This window comes from Schistocerca serialis, chromosome 11 (assembly GCF_023864345.2).
Source record: "Schistocerca serialis cubense isolate TAMUIC-IGC-003099 chromosome 11, iqSchSeri2.2, whole genome shotgun sequence".
In the NCBI taxonomy this organism is placed as follows: Eukaryota; Metazoa; Arthropoda; class Insecta; order Orthoptera; family Acrididae; genus Schistocerca; species Schistocerca serialis.
In genome coordinates, this window is record NC_064648.1 from 103,024,411 (window position 1) to 103,046,689 (window position 22,279).

General features: G+C 41.5%; 1 protein-coding gene across 1 annotated transcript in view; it reads right to left on the reverse strand.

Annotated features, from left to right (window-relative positions):
* LOC126427276 (pleckstrin homology domain-containing family M member 2) overlaps positions 1-22,279 on the reverse strand; it is a 271,933-nt gene that overhangs the window by 145,398 nt on the left and 104,256 nt on the right. The window contains exons 11-12 of the mRNA XM_050089544.1: positions 16,893-17,232; positions 4,115-4,276 (exon numbers count right to left, since the gene is read on the reverse strand). Coding sequence (XP_049945501.1) covers positions 4,115-4,276; positions 16,893-17,232 — 502 coding nt within the window. The remainder of the gene's footprint in view (positions 1-4,114; positions 4,277-16,892; positions 17,233-22,279) is intronic.

Genomic DNA, 22,279 nt, shown 5'->3' on the forward strand with positions numbered 1-22,279 from the left:
CCTCTGTGACAAACGTCACATTAACTCTGATGGTGGCAAACTACTTTGTGACACTGCTTGCCCCCACGTTGCTGCTCCTGCTCGTGAGAAAATCACCAAGGTGGGTGGGAGGTACTCCAGCATCCACCACATAGTCGGGACCTTGCACTTTTGAACTTTCATCTGTTTGGTCCCTCAAAGAAATACCTCACCAGCCAACACTTTGCGACAGATGCGGAACTGAAATCAACAGTCTGCAGATAGCTATATTCCAACCAAACAGACTTCTATGAACAGAGAATATTGAAACTAATAGCACAATGGGAGTAATATGTTGAGAACGTTGATGACTATGTAGAAAAGTAGGTAAAATATTCATCTGTGATTTTTTTTGTTTTGTTACATGTTGAACTTTTTGGTAATAAACTTATTGTGCATTACTTTCCACTCTTCCCTCGTTAATGCCAACTGAAGAACATATTATGCTATAGCAGTCCCATTAACATTAAAAAAACAAAGGGTATGAAATGTTTGCTGGAACAGTTCTTTTCACTTCTCCTTAACAAGATACAGCCCCCCCCCCCCCCCCCCCTCCGAAGAAGAAGAAGAAGAAGAAGAAGAAGAAGAAGAAGAAGAAGAGGAGGAGGAGAATATGCCTGTTCCCCTTCCTTTTACTTTTACATTTATTATGTTAATATGGATTACACTTGACGTGAAAATTACCTAGTTTAACATACAAAAATATAATTTTTTATATCATTTCACATATCATCTAATGAGTGAATATGATGGCAATGTTGATCATGTGCATCAAAACCACCTATTCCTTTACTGTAATCAGTGATGCGTTTAGGTTTTAGCTGAAGACTTTCCGTTCTCTCTTTATACTTCATAGACTGGCTTGTAATGAATGGTTGGCAGCATATGCACTGGTTTCTTGTTGATTCATCTGATTGCTAAAATTATATTTTCCAATACAGAAGTCAGATGGCCTTTTTTGAGCACTGCATTCTTCAGCTCCATCAGTGTGTTCCTCCCGTTTGGTCTTACGGTTCCAAAAGCACAGATGTCTCTCTTCAATAGTTTTAGAAACAATGTAGGGGAACTGTTACCCATGTATCTAGTTCTCAATTCATCCAGTGAAGTTTCAGACAAGACCAAAATTATCTCACTTGCTGTAATTTTCACAGAATGTTTTCCCTCAAGACCTGCATAAATTTTAAATATCAACCAGTGTCTTATGAGCATAATTCATATACTTTCAAACCATATCTTGCTCTTTTTGAAGGATTGTTTTACACTTGCAGTAGTGTGTGCCTAAACATCAGACTTTCACCAACACAAATATTTTTTCCAGGGTTATATACTCTGATATCTGTCAATCTTGTAAAGAATTTTTTTTTCAGTTAAGAGATAAAAATACAAAGTGCAAAATTGGCCTGAACTCGTCTACTGTCATAGCTAACCAGTGCTCTTCACCAACCTTTCTTTTGTGCTTCAGTATTTCCAATATCTTCAAATGTACTGCAACTGCAAACATATTTATTTTCTTGACTACTGACTCCCACAAGCCATTGCGTTGCCTTCACTGTTGCTGTTGCTAATGTGAAGGCAATTCCTAACATTAGTCCACTTCAAGCGATCAGTCGTTGTCAGCGACTTGTTTCAGGCTCCCTTAAGTTGCCTTCATTGTTGTTTGTACCATCATCATCATAAGCACTATAAAATAATGCGTGCATCCTAATATTAAGGAAAAAAATAAATGTTGTGTTTAATTTGTGTTTTATTTACAAAAAAATTATTCTAACATACTGATTCTATTCATCATCACTTTCACCATCATCACAAGCAGAAGAATCATTGTTGTTGATGCCATCTTTGCAGAGCATTTTCTTCGTTCAGTCCACATTTGTGATATCACATTTTTTGAAAGATTTCTCCACCAGTGGTAGTAGAATGGAGTCCCATGCACATTACATCCCCCACAAATATGGAACAAATCTGGCCACTCGATTTTTCCACTCTAAGTGAAGCTGAAATTTTCATCGGCCATCCATTGGGTGTATTGCTGTCTAAGTGCAGCTTTGAATGGTCAACTTACACACACATTTAGTGGTTGCAGGTTGGATGTTAGGCCTCCAGGGATAATGATCAAGCTAATTTCCCGTTTTTCTTGGGCCTTCAGGAATAATGATCAAGTTAGTTTCTCATTTTTCTAACTTCTCAGACATTTTGTCAGATTTTTTTGCCCGCAGAAGCTGTCCAGGCCCAACATGTTACATAATTTCAGTACTGCAACAGGGCAATGTTGCTAAGGCATCACCTAGTCAACCACAAGGTCAATGTCCTTCCACTCTTTTGGATTTGCGCTCACCAATACACCTTTCACTGGTATTTTTGGAATAGTTTTCCTATAGCTTTCGTCCATCCCCAGATACACACATCACTGTACATCTTTGCTCCTCACTGGCACCTATTCGTACCGTGACACTGGATTCCCCATTCCCGTTCGCAGTGGTGTCGAGTGGCATCTCAAAATAGATTGGTGTGCGATCCCGATGGGCGATAATATATTGGAATGATTGCACCACTAGTGTCACATAGAAACAAAAATGCACTATTTTTTCTTTGTAATTGTCTGAAGGCCGCTGAGGGATGGTAGTTTTCCTCCGGAAGCCTAAACCATTCCGACTGAAAAATCTTGATGGCCAGCCTCAGCTAGCTTTGAAACCAGTGATGCTCAGTTCTTTGGCTAAAGTCAATGCTTTGAGCTAGCACATTTCATTAGTCACTGCGCATCCGTATCGTCACATCCCGTCTGCGTAACAGCAGAGCCTTTTTTTGTGGTCCGAATGCTTTGCCTTTTGTCTACCAAAATTCCTGGCGGTTACCATTCATTACTTGAATCTGCAGTTTGTTTTTTCACCAGTCACGAATATACCCCTCACTGCCGTACTTTCCGCACAGTTTCCAATGTTTACTGCTTCTTCAATAACTTTTTCTTTAGCTGTGTACAAGTGATCCTTGTAGCTGTAATCAACAAGTTAACACATCGTTACTACTTCACTTTCAGCATGCTACTGACATATCACAGAGCCCCAACAAAGCTATACTATAGTGGGAGCTACTGTCAGAGGCAGAGCAGTACCAACCTTACTACAATTAATCTGCGCACCCCAGTTTTTGTCCGTAAATTTGGGAAAAATGTGTGTGGATTATTTGCAAATATATGATAAATCTGTCACTAGAGGCAGATGTAAAATCACTGTTTTCAAAGTCTATTTCTTCACCAATACCATTTAAATCACTTTCTTCAAGCAGCTGGTCAATTCTTTCAGTTTCAGTTTCATACAGATAAGGCTTCGCGCATGCTACTAACACATTGAAAATAAAAGCCAACTTTGCACTGTAACAAATGCCCACTCACAACTGCTCCTACCATAAATTGACAATGCATGTGAACTAAGATCAGAGCAACTGGTAAAGCAGAGCCCTATTAAAGTGACCTGTTACAAGTCACTGTATGCTAGTGGGTTAAGAAGGCACACAGCATGTCGAGCTGTACGAGATGGTTGCACTTCACAGTAATTATAGACTGTAAAATTGAAAAGTAATACAAGTCTAATAAAGCTAAAATACTGATATGAATATAATAGAGGGAAGCATTCCACGTGGGAAAAATATATCTAAAAACAAAGATGATGTGACTTACCAAACGAAAGTGCTGGCAGGTCGATAGACACACAAACAAACACAAACATACACACAAAATTCAAGCTTTCGCAACCAAGGTTTGCTTCACAGACACAAGCTTGTGTCTGTGCGGATGGATATGTGAGCGCGCGCGCGCGCGCGAGCGAGTGTATACCTGTCCTTTTTTCCCCCTAAGGTAAGTCTTTCCGCTCCTGGGATTGGAATGACTCCTTACCCTGTCCCTTAAAACCCACATCGTTTCATCTTACCTTCTCCTTCCCTCTTTCCTGACGAAGCAACCGTTGGTTGCGAAAGCTTGAATTTTGTGTGTATGTTTGTGTGTCTATCGACCTGCCAGCACTTTCGTTTGGTAAGTCACATCATCTTTGTTTTTAGATATAAAGCTAAAATACTAATACACGAGGCAATCTGAAGCACTTACAATGACAGTGTGCAAGTCCCTGTAGGCAAGAGCAAGCACGGCACAATAGGTCAGGTTGGCTCTGAGGCCGCACACGTAGACGCCCCAGTCGGTGAGCAGCAGCAGCAGCGGGCGAGGGCCTGCCCCGTCCGGGGACCAGTAGGAGCTGCTCACCTTGTACACCTGCAAGCACCACCGCCAGCTCGCAAACAAAAACTACAGGTGGAAAGCATTTGGGAGTACGAGCAACAAATATACGACACACTGTACACCTCTCGTGCTGGCGTAGGAGCGCAGCTAGTTTAACCCTTTCGCTACTTCCTCGACTTCCGGAAGGCATTCGATACAGTTCCGCACTGTCGCCCAATAAACAAAGTAAGAGCCTACGGAATATTGGACCAGCTATGTGGGTGGATTGAAGAGTTTTTAGCAAACAGATGGTGTTATCGATGGAGAGACGTCTACAGACATTAAAGTAACCTCTGGCGGGCCACAGGGGAGTGTTATGGCACCATTGCTTTACACAATATATACAGGGTGTTACAAAAAGGTACGGCCAAACTTTCAGGATACATTCCTCACACACAAAGAAAGAAAATATGTTATGTGGACATGTGTCTGGAAACGCTTACTTTCCATGTTAGAGCTCATTTTATTACTTCTCTTCAAATCACATTAATTGTGGAATGGAAACACACAGCAACAGAACGTACCAGCGTGACTTCAAACACTTTGTTACAGGAAATCTTCAAAATGTCCTCCGTTAGCGAGGATACGTGCATCCACCCTCCGTCACACGGAATCCCTGATGCGGACCTGGAGAATACCGAATTGTATCACAGCCATCCACAATACGAGCACGAAGAGTCTCTACATTTGGTACCGGGGTTGCGTAGACGAGAGCTTTGAAATGTCCCCGTAAATGAAAGTCGAGAGGGTTGAGGTCAGGAGAGCGTGGAGGCCACGGGATTGGTCCGCCTCTACCAATCCCTCGGTCACCAAATCTGTTGTTGAGAAGCGTACGAACACTTTGACTGAAATGTGCAGGAGCTCCATCGTGCATGAACCACATGTTGTATCGTACTTGTAAAGGCACATGTTCTAGCAGCACAGGTAGAGTATCCCGTATGAAATCATGGCGGTGAATCGAGGAAGTACAGTACATACTGACGAAACTAAAATGAGCTCTAACATGGAAAGTAAGCGTTTCCGGACACATGTCCATGTAACATCTTTTCTTTATTTGTGTGTGAGGAATGTTTCCTGAAAGTTTGGCCGTACCCTTTTCTAACACCCTGTATAAATGACCTAATAGATAGTGCGGAAGTTCCATGCGGCTTTTCATGGATGATGCTGTAGTATACAGAGAAGTTGCAGCACTAGAAAACTGCAGCAAAATGCAGGAAGATCTGTAACGGATAAGCACTTGGCGCAGGGAGTGGCAACTGACCCTCAACATAGACAAATGTAATGTATTGCCAATACATAGAAAGAAGGATCCTTTATTGTACGATTATATGATAGCGGGACAAACACTGGTAGCAGTTACTTCTGTAAAATATCTGGGAGCATGCGTACGGAACGATCTGAAGTGGAATAATAATATAAAATTAATTGTTGGTAAGGCGGGTGCCAGGTTGAGATTCAATGGGAGAGTCCTTAGAAAATGTAGTCCATCAACAAAGGAGGTGGCTTACAAAACACTCGTTCGACCTATACTTGAGTATTGCTCATCAGTGTAGGATCCGTACCAGGTCGGGTTGACAGAGGAGATAGAGAAGATCCAAAGAAGAGTGGCGCGTTTCGTCACAGAGCTATTTGGTAAGCGTGATAGTGTTATGGAGATGTTTAGAAAACTCGAGTGGCAGACTCTGTAAGAGAGGCGCTCTGCATCGTGGTGTAGCTTGCTGTCCAGGTTTCGAGAGGGTGTGTTTCTGGATGAGGCGTCGAATATATTGCTTCCCCCTACTTATACCTCCCGAGGAGATCACGAATGTAAAACCAGAGAGATTCGAGTGCGCACGGAGGTTTTCCAGCAGTCGTTCCTCCTGCGAACCGTACGCGACTGGAACAGGAAAGGGAGGTAATGACAGTGGCACGTAAAGTGCCCTCCGCCACACACCGTTGGGTGGTTTGCGGAGTATAAATGTAGATGTAGATGTGGATGTACTGCAGACGTGCGCTCTGCATTCCGTACCGAGGTAGCTTTCGTCACGGCTGTACTCCTCACCAAATGCCGGTGCCTTTGCTGGGAGATGGTATTCTGGCTGATATGAAATTCTTTATCATCCAATTCTTTCAAATTATTATGTGAAAAAAATATGATTTCTGCACATTTTATAGTTTGATATCTTCATTCGATAAAGAATCGAGTTTCTTTTAGCTATCCATCATTTGTACCGCACTGCATGAAATTTTTAAGAATTTGCAAAGGTAAAAACGCACTGGGTAAACTTTGCACATGGTCGATTGAGCTCACACAATGCAGTGAAAGAAATGTAGATAAGATATTGAAATTTTATTTAGAATTGAGAGCAAAACGATATTTCATTCGTGCCACTATAGAGCTTCCCGATCTAGTAACTGTTTTAGTGGTTCACATGTATCACGTCAGATAATGTTGTAAAAGATGCACAATACTTCAGTGACACAGCTACTTGTCAACTTTGGGTGCTTATTGACCTCTTGCTGTAGTGGCTCACTAATGTAAGTGCTGGCACGCTGGAAAAGTGCAGGTGCCAAGGGGTGGGACTGTAACTTCATTGTAGAGGATGACAACATCCAGCACCACCTGCCAGAAAAACAGGCCAGTCTCCGAAAGTGTGACACGGGAAAAGTGCGCCTGCAAATCACGGCATGTGCGCTGGCTGTGTGTCGAGCGTCCAAACTCTGATTCGCTGTCTGTGTTGACAGGTTGGATTCATTTGTCTGTGACCAACGATACTTTAGTACCACCAGTTCTGGTCCCTCTGCCTTGCTGAGTTGACATCTCATGTGTCTATCAATCAGGTCATTTCTTATACTTACACTATGTGATCAAAAGTATCCCGACACCTGGCTGAAAATCACAAGTTCGTGGTGCCCTCCATCAGTAATGCTGGAATTCAATGTGGCGTTGGCCCACCCTTAGCCTCGATGACAGATTCCATTCTCACAGGCGTACGATGAATCAGGTGCTGGAAGGTTTCTTGGGGAGTGGCAGCCAATTCTTCACGGAGTGCTGCACTGAGGAGAGGTATCGATGTTGGTCAATGAGGCCTGGCACGAAGTTGGAGTTCTAAAACATCCCACAGGTTTTCTATAGGATTCAGGTCAGGACTCTGTGCAGGCCAGTCCATTATAGGGATGTTATTGTCGTGTAACCACTCCACCACAAGCTGTGTATTACGAACAGGTGCTCGATCGTGTTTAAACACGCAATAGCTGTCCCCAAATTGCTCTTCAACAGTGGCAAGCAAGGAGGCAATTAAAACATCAATGTCGGGCTGTGCTGTGATATTCACATGCAAAACAAGGGGTGCAACCCCTCCATGAAAAACACGACCCCACTAAACACGACCCCACTACACACAGAGGCAGATGACGTTCACCAGACATTCGCCATCCCATACTCTGCCATCGGATCGCCACATTGTGTACCGTGATTCGTCACTCCACAGAATGTTTTTCCACTGTTCGATCGCCGAATGTTTAAGCTCCTTACACTGAGCGAGGGGTCATTTGGCATTTATCGGCATGATGTGTGGCTTATGATCAGCCGCTCGACCATAAAATACAGCTTTTATCACCTCCCTCCTAACTGTCATAGTACTTAGAGTGGATCCTGATGAAGTTTGGAATTCGTGAGTAATGGTACGCATAGATGTCTGCCTATTACACATTGCGAACCTCTTCAAATGTCGGTGGTCTCAGTCAATTGACAGACGAGGTCGGCGTGTACACGTTTGTGCTGTATGTGTCCCTTCACGTTCCCACTTCACTATCACATGGACCTGGGGATGTTTAGGAGTGTGGAAATCTTGCATACAGACGTATGAAACAAGTGACACCCAATCACCTGACCACGTTCGTAGTCCGTGAGTTCCGTGGAGCACCCCATTCTGCTCTCTCACGATGTTTAATGACAACTGAGGTCGCTAATATGGAGTTCCTGGCAGTAGGCGGCAGCACAATGCACCTAATATGAAAAACTTGTGTTTTTGGGGGTGTCCAGATAGTTTTGATCACATAGTGTATTTCAACTATTTCTTTAATGATGAAGTCTCCGTACATGGAGGTGGACATAAGGATCTTTGTCTCTCCGTAGCTCATGCTATGTCCCATGTCAAGGCCATTCAGCAGCAGCAGACTTTTCTGGTTGACCCAGTCTGGTGTCACGTCTGTGTTCAGGGCATCTGTCTAATAGTGCAACACGTGTGGCCAATATACAATTTCCCACACTGGAATGGGATTTTGTGTATCCCTGTTCTCCTTAGACCTAGGTTTCTTCACAGAACCCAGCACTATTTGCACTTGCACTTGAGGGTGGAAGAGTCACTTTATTTGATGTTTCTGGAACAGCCTGCCAGTCTTTAAGGATTGTTGTTGTTGTGGTCTTCAGTCCTGAGACTGGTTTGATGCAGCTCTCCATGCTACTCTATCCTGTGCAAGATGCTTCATCAACCAGTACCTACTGCAACCTACATCCTTCTGAATCTGCTTGGTGTATTCATCTCTCGGTCTCTCTCTACGATTTTTACTCTCCACGCTGCCCTCCATTACTAAATTGGTGATCCCTTGATGTCTCAGAACGTGTCCTACCAACCGATCCCTTCTTCTAGTCAAGTTGTGCCACAAACTTCTCTTCTCCCCAATCCTATTCAATACCTCCTCATTAGTTATGTGATCTACCCATCTAATTTTCAGCATGCTTCTGTAGCACCACATTTCGAAAGCTTCTATTCTCTTCTTGTCCAAACTATTTATCATCCACGGTTCACTTCCATACATGGCTACACTCCATACAAATACTTTCAGAAACGACTTACTGACAGTTAAATCTATAATCGATGTTAACAAATTTCTCTTCTTCAGAAACGCTTTCCTTGCCATTGCCAGTCTACATTTTATATCCTCTCTACTTCAACCAACATCAGTTATTTTGCTCCCCAAATAGCAAAACTCCTTCACTACTTTAAGTGTCTCATTTCCTAATCTAATTCCCTCAGCATCAATCGACTTAATTAGACTACATTCCATTATCCTTGTTTTGCTTTTGTTGATGTTCATCTTATATCCTCCTTTCAAGACACTGTCCATTCCGTTCAACTGCTCTTCCAAGTCCTTTGCTGTCTCTGGCAGAATTACAATGTCATCGGCGAACCTCAAAGTTTTTATTTCTACTCCATGAATTTTAATACCTACTCCGAATTTTTCTTTTGTTTCCTTTACTGCTTGCTCAATATACAGATTGAACAACATCGGGGAGAGGCTACAACCCTGTCTTACTCCCTTCCCAACCACTGCTTCCCTTTCATGTCCCTCGACTCTTATAACTGCCATCTGGTTTCTGTACAAATTGTAAATAGCCTTTCGCTTCCTGTATTTTACCCCTGCCACCTTTAGAATTTGAAAGAGAGTATTCCAGTCAACATTGTCAAAAGCTTTCTCTAAGTCTACAAATGCTAGAAACGTAGGTTTGCCTTTCCTTAATCTTTCTTCTAAGATAAGCCACAGGGTCAGTATTGCCTCGCGTGTTCCAATATTTCTACAGAATCCAAACTGATCTTCCCCGAGGTCGACTTCTACTAGTTTTTCCATTCGTCTGTAAAGAATTCGTGTTAGTGTTTTGCAGCCGTGACTTATTAAACTGATAGTTCGGTAATTTTCACATCTGTCAACATCTGCTTTCTTTGGGATTGGAATTATTATATTCTTCTTGAAGTCTGAGCGAATTTCGCCTGTCTCATACATCTTGCTCACCAGATGGTAGAGTTTTGTCAGGACCGGCTCTCCCGAGGCCGTCAGTAGTTCTGATGGAATGTTGTCTACTCCTGGGGCCTTGTTTCGACTCAGGTCTTTCAGTGCTCTGTCAAACTCTTCACGCAGTATCATATCTCCCATTTCATCTTCATCTACATCCTCTTCCATTTCCATAATATTGTCCTCAAGTACATCGCCCTTGTATAGACCCTCTATATACTCCTTCCACCTTTCCGCCTTCCCTTCTTTGCTTAGAACTGGGTTTCCATCTGAGCTCTTGATATTCATACAAGTGGTTCTCTTACTCCAAAGGTCTTTTTAATTTTCCTGTAGGCAGTATCTATCTTACCCATAGTGAATAAGCCTCTACATCCTTACATTTATCTGCTAGCCATCCCTGCTTAGCCATCTTGCACTTCCTGTCGATCTCATTTTTGAGACGTTTGTATTCCTTTTTGCCTAAAGGATATGCCATCAAAATAAAATACAAGAAACATCTTCATGGAGTTCTCCGTTTCTTCTGGTGGCTTTTCTTGAGGTTTTGAGGGCCAGTTGAGATGCATTTTGAATCTATTTATCAGAGTATCCACCTTGTACACACACACACACACACACACACACACACACACACACACACACACACACACAGTGAAGATGAGATGGCTAAGCTCTACTGATAAGCTCCCCAGATCGGAGATAAAGCCAACCCTACGAATGAGTCTGCAATACATCACTGTCACATAGACATAGACATAGGTCAGAGGGAGTTGGTTTGGCATGTGAAGACCGGGCCCATTTCTCAGGCAGGGGCACTGTATGTCTTTGTCCTGTACAATCCCTCTATGATGACATTACAACCCCACCCTTCATTGCCTGCACTTTTCTAGAGATCCAACACATATATTGGCGAGCCACTGCACAGTCACATTAGTAAGTACCTGAAGTTGACAAGCAGCTGTTTCATTGAAATATTGGGCATCTTTCACAACATTATCCAACACGATACCCGTGAATCACTAAAGTAGATCTCAAATTTCATTCTCAAGTTATTGGGTTTTATATCCAATTGACGGTCAAGCAATGAGCCCTTTCCCTCCTTATGCATCGCAAATCGTGGTCATAATAATTGTCATATCTCAAAGGATTCAAGATATTGAAACGAGGTTTTTCACAAATGAGGCTCATATGTTGTAGAATAAATGCTTGAAACGTTTTTATTCACCAAGATACAGAGGTAACATCCACAGCAATGAGAGATCGGCAGCTCAGGACAGACAGACATCCACAGCACTTCGTGAAAACCCAAGCAGTGTAGATACACATGTCCACAGCACCTAGAGAACGGTGTAGCACGACATGTGCACACTTCCACAACAGCGAAAGGGTTAAGGTCCAAGTGACACAAGTGGCTGCTTTGAGAGCCAAGCTGAGGGGAGGGAGCGGGGGAGGGAGCGGGGGAGGGAGCGGGGGAGGGAGCGGGGGAGGGAGCGGGGGAGGTAGCGGGGGAGGTAGCGGGGGAGGTAGCGGGGGAGGGAGTGGGGGAGGGTGGGCTGAGGAGGGGCACCAGACACGCCCGAGTGCAAAATTGCACACAGGGTGGTCCATCATCATAATAGTTATTAGTGAAAACTGACACAGGTGAAAACATACGACAATACTCTAAGCATAAAAGTTCCCGTGAGCAAGGGGCTAAAATCAATCTGTTTGTGATAACTGCAATGTGTGGTTGAGTCACCACAGACTTCAGCACGAAATATGGCCCCAGTTGTTATAAACGAGGCACTGAGAACCATAAGGGCCCAAAGTATAGACACAAAGTTCTGAGAAAAAATGTGTTTGTGAAAATCAAATCTGTAGGCAAACTACCAGTCTTGTAGATCTGAATAGTTTTTTAAGCAAATCTCTACATCCTCTATTTCCCATGAAAAAATAATGTATCCACTTTATATTCAGAAATATTAATAAATACTAAATGCACCATGAACACAAAGTTAATCCAACGCTTCACAGTTCTTGGTATCATCATTTTCATTAAGTACATCCTGTGGCTTGAGGTTGAGATAAAACAATACGCCTCCAATTACGAAGTAGTAGTACCATCACCACTATATATACATTACGTATACATTAAATTGCACAGTTTTATTTGAAATGGGAAATAATGGATTTTAATGTGGTTTATGCTGGCACAAAGACCCTTCGGGTATAAAACCCGACAACTCGAGAACGACACGAGATATAGCTCGGCTCTCAATTTAAAAATAAATTTCAATATCTTCTCTACATTTCATTCACGGTAATGGACGAGCTGAAATCAATCGTATGCAAAGTTTACATAATGCATTTTTACCCCGGAAAACTAAAAATTTTTTGCAATGTTTTACTTAATTTGACACAGTGTGGTAAGTACGATGGATAACTAAACGAAATTCCATTCTTTATTGAGACTGTAAGATGTGCAGAAATCAATTTTGCCCACATAATAGTTTTTGAAAAACTGGTCGGAACGCCGTCTCTCAGCAGAGCAGTTCAGACATAACAAAAGCAGCCTCAGCACAGAATGCTGAAAGGGCACAGCTATAGCAGCAAAATTAATAAGAAATGCACCGATTCAGAATTATTCCTGAGCGTTGTATTTCTAGGCTTTTACATAAGTAATATCAGTAGCATCCACACAGAATAATGTGTGCGCAATTGGCAGGGCACGGGTGGGGAGAGCGATAGTTGTGGGGGTCGTGGGCAGGAGCTGTAGGTAAAATGCCGAGGGCTGGAAGTGCCATTCTAAACTGAAACCTACACTTGTACTTTTTGTAAATATTAACTAGGGCCCAGCTTGTTTGGTGACCACTCAAAAAGATCTCTCACTTCTGCTTCGGTTGGTATCTAATAAGAAGTCCGCTCAAAATGCAAGATAAGCAGCAATTTATTTTCACCTGGCTCGTTACAGATTTCTAATTTTTAGATAAGCTTCACGAGTGGGGAATTTTGAGTAATACCTACACATTTCTCTTTGGTCATGTTATGATTTGCTTCTTTTGTCAAAACAGTGCAGAGTTTAGACACTGTCACCTCACTAACACATCGTGCAGATGCAATTGCAAGAGAATTTTGAAACAGTGGTTTATTACGTTTTTTAACTGAGGAACAGAGGAAAAGTAGCTCATGTTATGTAGGTAGTGGAATAACATGGCAGATAATGAAGTCCTGCATAATAATCATACAGAAAAATACTCTCATCTTTGTGTGCTATCATATGGCAAACTGTCATTTCAGTATCTCAAACGGTTTATGAAATAAGAAGAATGTTGCAGATATTTCACTCGAGCTTTATCTCTGGCACGTACAATTGCAAATGAATGTGCTATGTGAGATCAATTTTCTTGAGATCGTTGACAGACAGACCTCCACTCGAGAGTAAGGAAAAATTCAATAAGTTAGACAAATTTCATATGCAGTAACATATTATGTAACATGCACCAAATGCAAAATCGTTGCAACTCCCATTTTTCATTGTACTGTGTCTTATTTCCTTGCAAATATCAAGTAACTATGACCATTAACAAAATGGTGGGCGGAGCCTGATGAACAGCTTCATCATCATGTGCCCATCATTTCGTTAATGGTCGTAGTTACTTGATATTTGCAAGGAAATAAGACACAGTGCAAAATGGGAGTTGCAATGATTTTGCATTTGGTGCATATTACATAATATGCTGCTGCACATGAAATTTAGCTAACATATAAAGCTATAAGTATTTTACTGAACATTTTTTGTAAAATCATTTCAGAAAGATTTCAGGGTGTGTACTTTGATTCTGTCATTGCTGACCGTCCGAAAGGTAGCGAACACCGTCAGCCTTCCCTTGTGAACAAATGAACGAACTCACCCAGCGCTCTGGATGATAATTGGTCACTGTACATCAGCCGCCATATCCCACGTGGGCTAGTGCCACAGATCCAGTGCAAATGACAAATACTGGAAGGGAACCTGGACAGTAACTTTGTGACTACAAAGTTATTAGAAACATTCAAAAACAGTTGTAAATTCCAGCAGAATGATGTTTGGGTAGATATTAAATGCAATGAACTGTAATGGTTAAACAACAGAAAATCCAGGATGGAATGTAACAATATTATGAAAAGGAAATTTGCTACTCACCATATAGTGGACCACACACACACACACACACACACACACACACACACACACACACACTTTTGTTGTGCCTATCTGCAACTCAGCACCACCGCTATATGGCGAGTGGGAACTTTTCTTTTCATAATATTGAAACTGTAATGTTTGTAGGACCATCTGATTTCATTTCAATAGGCATCAGTCACTTCGTTTATGGGTGCAACACAGTATTGATTAATTCACTGCCTTATTTTCATGACGTAGGGCTCAGACTAATGGTTGTAAAATTGTTTACACTAACAATTGTGTAACAAATGATTGTGTGTTGTGGTTCTGCCATATCCAAATCCACTATCAACATTTTATATTTTTTTATTGTGTTGTAAAGTTGCAATGATTTATAAACTCTTACTTATTCTAAACATTTGCTATAACCAAACAAAAATTCAAAATTTAATTTGACTGAGGTAAAACCAACTTTTTAACAATATTCATTTTATAGTTTCAAATTATTTATATCTATATATTATGACCTCTTTGGAGCACATGTACTTAAGTCAGCTCCAGTGTGGAGTGAAGCCAACTAGGAATGGGAAGACTACAAAATCAAAAGAAAACAAATAATACATTTTGCGAAATTTAAAAAAACTGGCTGGATCAATGAATAAAAACAAATATTAATCCGTATGCAGAACACAAAATTCGAAAATAACACTGCAATCAACATTCACCGACTTCAAAAACTGCTACATAAACAACCAAAACTTCAGCTGTGTTCATTATTCTATGTAAAATAAGAAGAAAAGGCAACCACACACCTATAGCAGACTGATGTGTGGTTCAGAGGAACATACAGCAGAGAATACTACACTAGAGCACTAGCTTTAAAGCTCTTGTTCTTTCTCTACCACAAGTGCACACACAACCTCACAGACATACATATCTGCTCTAACACTATAGTGAATACTACTGAAATGTTACCGAAAATTGCTGGTGGAAAGTAGTGAAGCAGAGTACAATTTTGCGAACGTGAACCGTCAATCGTATGTTCGTAATTACCTTTACCTTTACATTTTCTCACTCTGCAGTCATGTCAATCCTCAAAGTTCTGGTCGTGCTATGCAGAGCCAACTGTAGCTATATCTTCAACGTCTGCAGGAAAGTGCTGTGATAATGCAAAATCATGTTTGCTGCCCATTAGCTACTAACTCACATAACTGCTTCTTTTCAAACTCCTCCTCTATTTAACAGTCCACACAACACTTTCAACATATCAATTAAACATTAACATTTAAACTCTTAATAACCAAACTCGTTGACAGACAGATTATTAGTATCCGAAAGTTGAGAAGTAGGTAAGCAATTAAAGAAATTCCATAAATATTTCTATGTTTTTTTTTATGGAAAAACAGCCATTTTTGTCCCGACCTTTTATTTTTTTGAGTCCACGGCACACTTCACTGTGAAGTCAAAGTGTAAACAGCTCCTTTCCACCAGTACAATACTCACCTTACGTCGTGTCTTGTAACTGTATTACACTTACATTTGCATTTCATATTTGCACATAAATAAAAAATGCATGTAGAGAAATGCCGTTTTCCCTATACCACTACTATCACAGATTACAGTTTCTACACAACCATCTTTCATCAGCACTGTAGAAAGGAAGTAGGACATGTTGCTACCTCAAACAGTATCGCATACCACCACCCTAATTTCTGTCACATGTTTCCATACGTCACACATCAATCAGTTAATGGTGAGTGGTTGCCTTCCGTTTATTTCGTGTATTATGTCATCCCAGGAGTTTTCATTTGGTAATACAGGGTGTTACAAAAAGGTACGGCCAAACTTTCAGGAAACATTCCTCACTCACAAAGAAAGAAAATATGTTACGTGGACATGTGTCCGGAAACGTTTACTTTCCATGTAAGAGCTCATTTTATTACTTCTCTTCAAATCACATTAATTGTGGAATGGAAACACACAGCAACAGAACGTACCAGCGTGCCTTCAAACACTTTGTTACAGGAAATCTTCAAAATGTCCTCCGTTAGTGAGGATACGTGCATCCACCCTCCGTCGCACGGAACCCCTGATGCGCTGATGCAGCCCTGGAGAATGGCGTATTGTATCACAGCCGTCCACAATACGGGCATGAAGAGTCTCTACATTTGGTACCGGGGTTGCGTAGACAAGAGCTTTCAAATGCCCCCATAAATGAAAGTCAAGAGGGTTGAGGTCAGGAGAGCGTGGAGGCCACGGAATTGGTCCGCCTCTACCAATCCATCGGTCACCGAATCTGTTGTTGAGAAGCGTTCGAACACTTCAACTGAAATGTGCAGGAGCTCCATCGTGCATGAACCACATGTTGTGTCGTACTTGTAAAGGCACATGTTCTAGCAGCGCAGGTAGAGTATCCCGTATGAAATCATGATAACATGCTCCATTGAATCGAGGAAGTACAGTACATACTGACGAAACCAAAATGAGCTCCAACATGGAAATTAGGCATTTCCGGACACATGTCCACATAACATTTTTTCTTTATTTGTGGGTGAGGAATGTTTCCTGAAAGTTTGGCCGTACCTTTTTGTAACACCCTGTATAAATAAGACACTTGTTACTGGGGTGAAATTTTTACAGCATCAAATGTATACAGTTAGGTTTAGAAAGTCTATCAGCGACAAAACATTGACTGACCTTGTACAGTGTCTCAGTAGGCCGACAGAAGACAGTCGCAGAGAATGCTTTCTGTGCAATTTCACGGTCCAGCTCCACATCGCCGGGAGGCCCGCAGTCCGCCTCCGCAGCTGCGGCAGAAATCTTCTGCGCGGCAAGCTGGCGCATTTCCGCGGCAAACGTCGCGTCGGCGGCCGCGAGGGCGACCGCCCTCTCCGGCGAGTCGGTCGCGCTGATGGGGGGAGTGGGGACGGGACAGGGGAGGCGCGGGAAGGGGGAAGCGGGGGCGGCGACGGGCAGTCCGCGGCGCCACTGTGGGAGTGGCCGGCGTGGCGCAGAGCCCGCCAGCGAGCGCATGAACCTGTCGGATAAATACGGCCAGATAAATACTTAACGAACAGATAGTGAATGAAATTTGGGAGAAAAACTTGTTGCACCTGACCAAAAGAAGGGAGTGTTCGATAGGATACATCGGGAGGTATCGAGGAATCATCAGTTTGGTAATGTAAGTGTGTGTGGGTGTGTGCGGGTGGTGGGTGGGAGGAGGAAGGGGGGGGGGGGGGGGTAAAAATTGTAGAGTGACACCAAGATTTAAATACAGAAAGCAAGTCGAAATAGACGTAGGATGTCGTAGTTACGCAGAGATGAAGGGGCTCGCACATCGTAAACTAACACGAAAAGCTATCAAATCCACCTTCAGACTGAATACTGAACCAGCAATGACGACAGTTTAACATTTATTATTATTATTATTATTATTATCATCATCATCGTATGCATCAATTACAGTAATACACACTTAGCAAAACAAAGAAATATATATAAAAATAAACATGTGAAATTACATACAGTACACAAGTTTTAAAACAGCTCAGACTACACTCAGCTGTTGACGGACTCGATCCAGCAGAGTGCCTCGTGGGATGCTTGATGGAGCTTCTCAATGCCACCAGGGAAGCGTCTGATTGGACATTCATTCACAATGTGGCTCATTGTTTGGTTGTCACCACAGTCACACACACTGTCACTGGAAAAGCCCCACTTGTGCTTGTTGTATTTGCACCTACCCTCTCCAGTCCGATATCTGTTTAACTGCATCCACACCTCCCTTGGTTGGTGGAAGCCTGGAACTGGAACTGTTAGAATGTCCATAAGTTCGTGGTTTGGGGTTCTTGTAGCTTGCCACTCACGTTTCCACACTGCGTTTTGGTCCAATCCTGTGGATAGCATTTGGACTCCCATTTCATATGCTGGTCTTCTAGATTTGAGGCATTTCCTGGGCAGTGATAGCAAATTGTCATGAAGAAGGATCGAGTTGTTTTCAGAAACTTGCTGACTGAGTGTCTGACATGCTCTTCTTCTTCTTCTTCTTCTTCTTCTTCTTTTACAGTTTCCTGTCATCCCTTCAAGAGTTTTCTTCTCAAATGGCCCAGTATCTTTTCATTTGTTCTGGTCCCTTTTGTTCCTCATGTGTAAATCTCCTTTTCATTGTTTATCTATTTTTGTTTTAAATCTTACTTTTGTGGTTTTTCAGTTTCCTTACATTTTCTGTTTTAGCTTGCAAATCATCCAGAAGCAATTCTAGCTTTTTCATATCCTCCTGGATTTCCTTTATCCATCCTACTTGTTGCTCCACGATGGGCTCCAGTTTGCTGTACACCACCATCTTTGGCACTATCTGCCATTATACATCTCTTTGATATGTCTTATTTACACATGTTCTAGCTACTCTTCTCTCCACTTTTAGGATTCCATTTTTCTGGGCAACTTTCAAAAGTGTTTCACTTCTGCATGACAACTCTCGTTGACCCACTATCTTGTATCATTTCAATTTAGTTTAATAGATATTTTTATAGTATGTAGAACACATTAAATTTTGAGATTTTATTATTTTGTATGTTACAATTCCTCCTAGATATTTAAACTGTTTCACTATTTTTACTTTCCTGTTATTTACTGTTATGTGGCTCATTGCCAATGGATCTGCTACAATTATCTTGGTCTTTCAAAATGATATCTGGAGTCCTGTTTTTTGTAGTGAACACACAGTGCACAGTGGGGCGATCACTTTGTCGTAGAAATAATTCAAAAGCCAAGATCGCTTAAGTACTGTTTACTGGATAACCGGTTTCAACACACTAAAGGTGCCATCATCGGATATGAATGTAGATTAACATTTACAAACCATTTGGATATAACGATACACGAGGCACACCAGCTGATATAAAATCATTGTCACAAAAATTAAGAAACAACTGCTCTTCTGGTCATTCTTTTCCATAAGATATGTAAAACCGAAGTCACCAGATAAAACTATTTGGTACATGACCGCTACTCAACTGACAGAGGTCAGCATGCCGACCACTGTCAGTCGAGTCGCAGTCGTGTACCAAATAGTTGTATCTTGTGACTCCGTCACAAGTGTCAACTGTGCACAGGATGCGTCCAGCAGTTACACTTTGGATTTTTTAAAAAATAAATGCAGTTCTTTTCACAAAACATTATGACTGGTGTCCCAGGATGCATGACCTAAATCCGAACAGTATATAGTGTAGTCAACTAGTGGGAGAACCGTTTAATACCATCCATCCAACCCATCATCCTTCATAGCAGCTATAGCACACACACTCACATCATGTTACCCATACTTCACAATTACTTATCTTTAAAATGGGGCTCAATAATAATAATAATAATAATAATAATAGTTAATATTTCAGCTAAATTACACGAAATATGACGGACACAAAACAGAAGACTACATACAACAAAAATATCAATAACCTAATAGAAAATTATAGCTTGTGGATGTAAGGGAGGTTACTAACCCAGATAACCCTGATGTCCTTCTGGAAGGACGACGTAACTCACTGTTGAAATTATTTATTTTTGCGAATAACCCACTGTTGAAATGGACTGTGACACATTGTTATATGAAGTAGGCAGAGTCAGTTGCACACTGCGACAGTCAATTGGACGCTGTCGATCATAGTGAGTGAGAAACTGTGTCTTGAAAATAGGGCCAATTTTACCACGGACGAACTGACCGACCTTGTCATCGATGCGTATGTATATTTTCTTTCATATTGCGCCAATAATTCTGAAACTTGTCATATAATATCTTAAAGAATTAACCTACATTATTTATGGGTTCATATTACGGTTGAAAGTTTTCGTCAGTTGTAATTCAATAATGTTTTCAACCGTCCTTCCAGAAGGACGTCAGGGTAATATGTTGTCATTTTGTATTCACAGAAAACGATGTACACTTATGGAACTTTTGGAAATGTTAGAATCAAAAGATGAGGAAATACCTAATACTGGTGCGAATGTAACATTACACCTCCTCTAAATTCAACTCGTGATGTAACAGATGAAGATTCGGGTGCTGAAGAAAATCCAAGTGTAGATAAATTACCAGCAAGTCAGCTCAATGCTACTGCGCTACATGACCTAAAAGTGAGAGGCGTGGAAGCAACAGGAACAATAAGAGGAAACAGAGTTAAGAATTGTACTCTAACATTTGTAGATAAAATGATGAAAGAAAATAGAGGATCGTATGAAATTTGTTCTGACTCGGCATCCGTTCGAAGTCCATGAGTTCCGAGGAGCGCCCCATTTTGCTCCCTCACGATGTCTAATGACTACTGAGGTTGCTGATATGGAGTACCTGGCAGTAGGTAGCAGCACAATGGACCGAATATGAAAAACGTATGTTTTTGGGAGTGTCTGGATACTTTTGATCACATAGCGTACATTGTAACTGTGTTATAAATTTTTGACATGTCTCCAGTACGCAAAGTAAACGGACTGCAAATGTACGTCATGAGACTAAAAAACCACAATTCCACATGGCAGACAAAGCAAGGAGGGCATAAAAAGCAGACCAGTCCAGGCAGTACATGAATTCCTGGCCCAAAAAAGTCTACTAGTATCAAACATGGGCATCAATTTGAGGAAGAAATTTATTTTTATACATTTTGAGCACAGCATTGTGTGGTAGTGAATCATACATTTTGGGAAAACCATAAATAGAAAGGGCTTGAAGCATTTGAGACCTGATACTATAGAAGGTTGTTTAAAATTAGGTGGACTATTGAGGTAAGAAATGAGGTATTCCAAAGAACTGGGGAAGAGATGAACATGCAGAGAAAATTGACAAGAAAACAGGGGCAGAATGACAGAACATGTGTTTAGACATCCAGGAATGACTCCCACAGTACAAGACAGAGCTGTAGATGGTAAAAACTGTAGGGGAAGGCAGAGGTTCGAATATGAGGGTAGTTCGGAAAGTTTCTGGAATCACCATCAGATGTCAGTGCTAGAGCAATGAGGTTCCCAAGCAATAATAGCTGTTCCTTCATAATGCATCAGTTCCCTGGGTAGAGATCCATAGTGCATTCACTGTTGTTCCCCTGTAGTGATATACCTGTGTGTTGTGGGAAGGGGGAATCTAGATTCAAAGCAGTGATTAAGCACTTTGTAAAGAAAGGTATGAAAGCGAAGAAAATTCAGGTTTATTTTCGGGATGCACTTGGAGACTTGGCTCCTTTGTTCTCAACTGTTGACAAGTGGATGAAAAAGTTTACATTTGGCTGGGAAAGCTCAGATGACCATCTGCATAGTGGATGGCCGAGATGTGCTACTACACCAGAAATTATTGTGAAAGTGCACAAAATTATTGAAGCTGTAGGAATGTCAACAGGATGGGAATATCATATTTTAACACAGGAATTGGATATGAGGAAACTATTGGCCAGGCAGATACCGTGCCTCTTAACGCACAGTCAAAAATGCATCAGAATGGAAATGTCTGAACATGTTTGACCCATTTTCAGAGCAACCGACATGATATCTTGCACTAGTTTGTGACCACAGATGAAACCTGGATGCATTACTAAAACCAGAAAGCTGTGGAAACATGTTTCACCATCAGCAAAGAAAGAAAAAGCAGTACAGTCAGCCATAAAAGTCACGACATCACTTTTATGGAATGTGAAACAAATTCTGCTGATAAATTACCTTCCCAGCGGTCATACACCCACGGGAAAATGCTACGCTAACCTCCTGGACCAACTATGGCAAGAGATACACACAAAAACAAGGCCAGGTCTGTCATGGAAATAAGCAATTTTCATCAAGACAATGCATGCCCACATGCAAATCTCATAGCCGAAGCAAAAATACATGAAAGTCTATAACTGACAGCTGAAGTTTATAGGCATTTTTGCAAGTCCAGAGGAATATAATTTTTGAGACAGGACCGAGGCATTGGAACATTGCTGGATCGAGTTTACAGGGATACTACATTGAAAATGTTTCTCTCGAGTAAGACATTTCTTTCTATTTCATTCTGAGAACTTTTCAAAGCGCTCTCTTACATCCAACACTGAACTAAGGATGTAAGG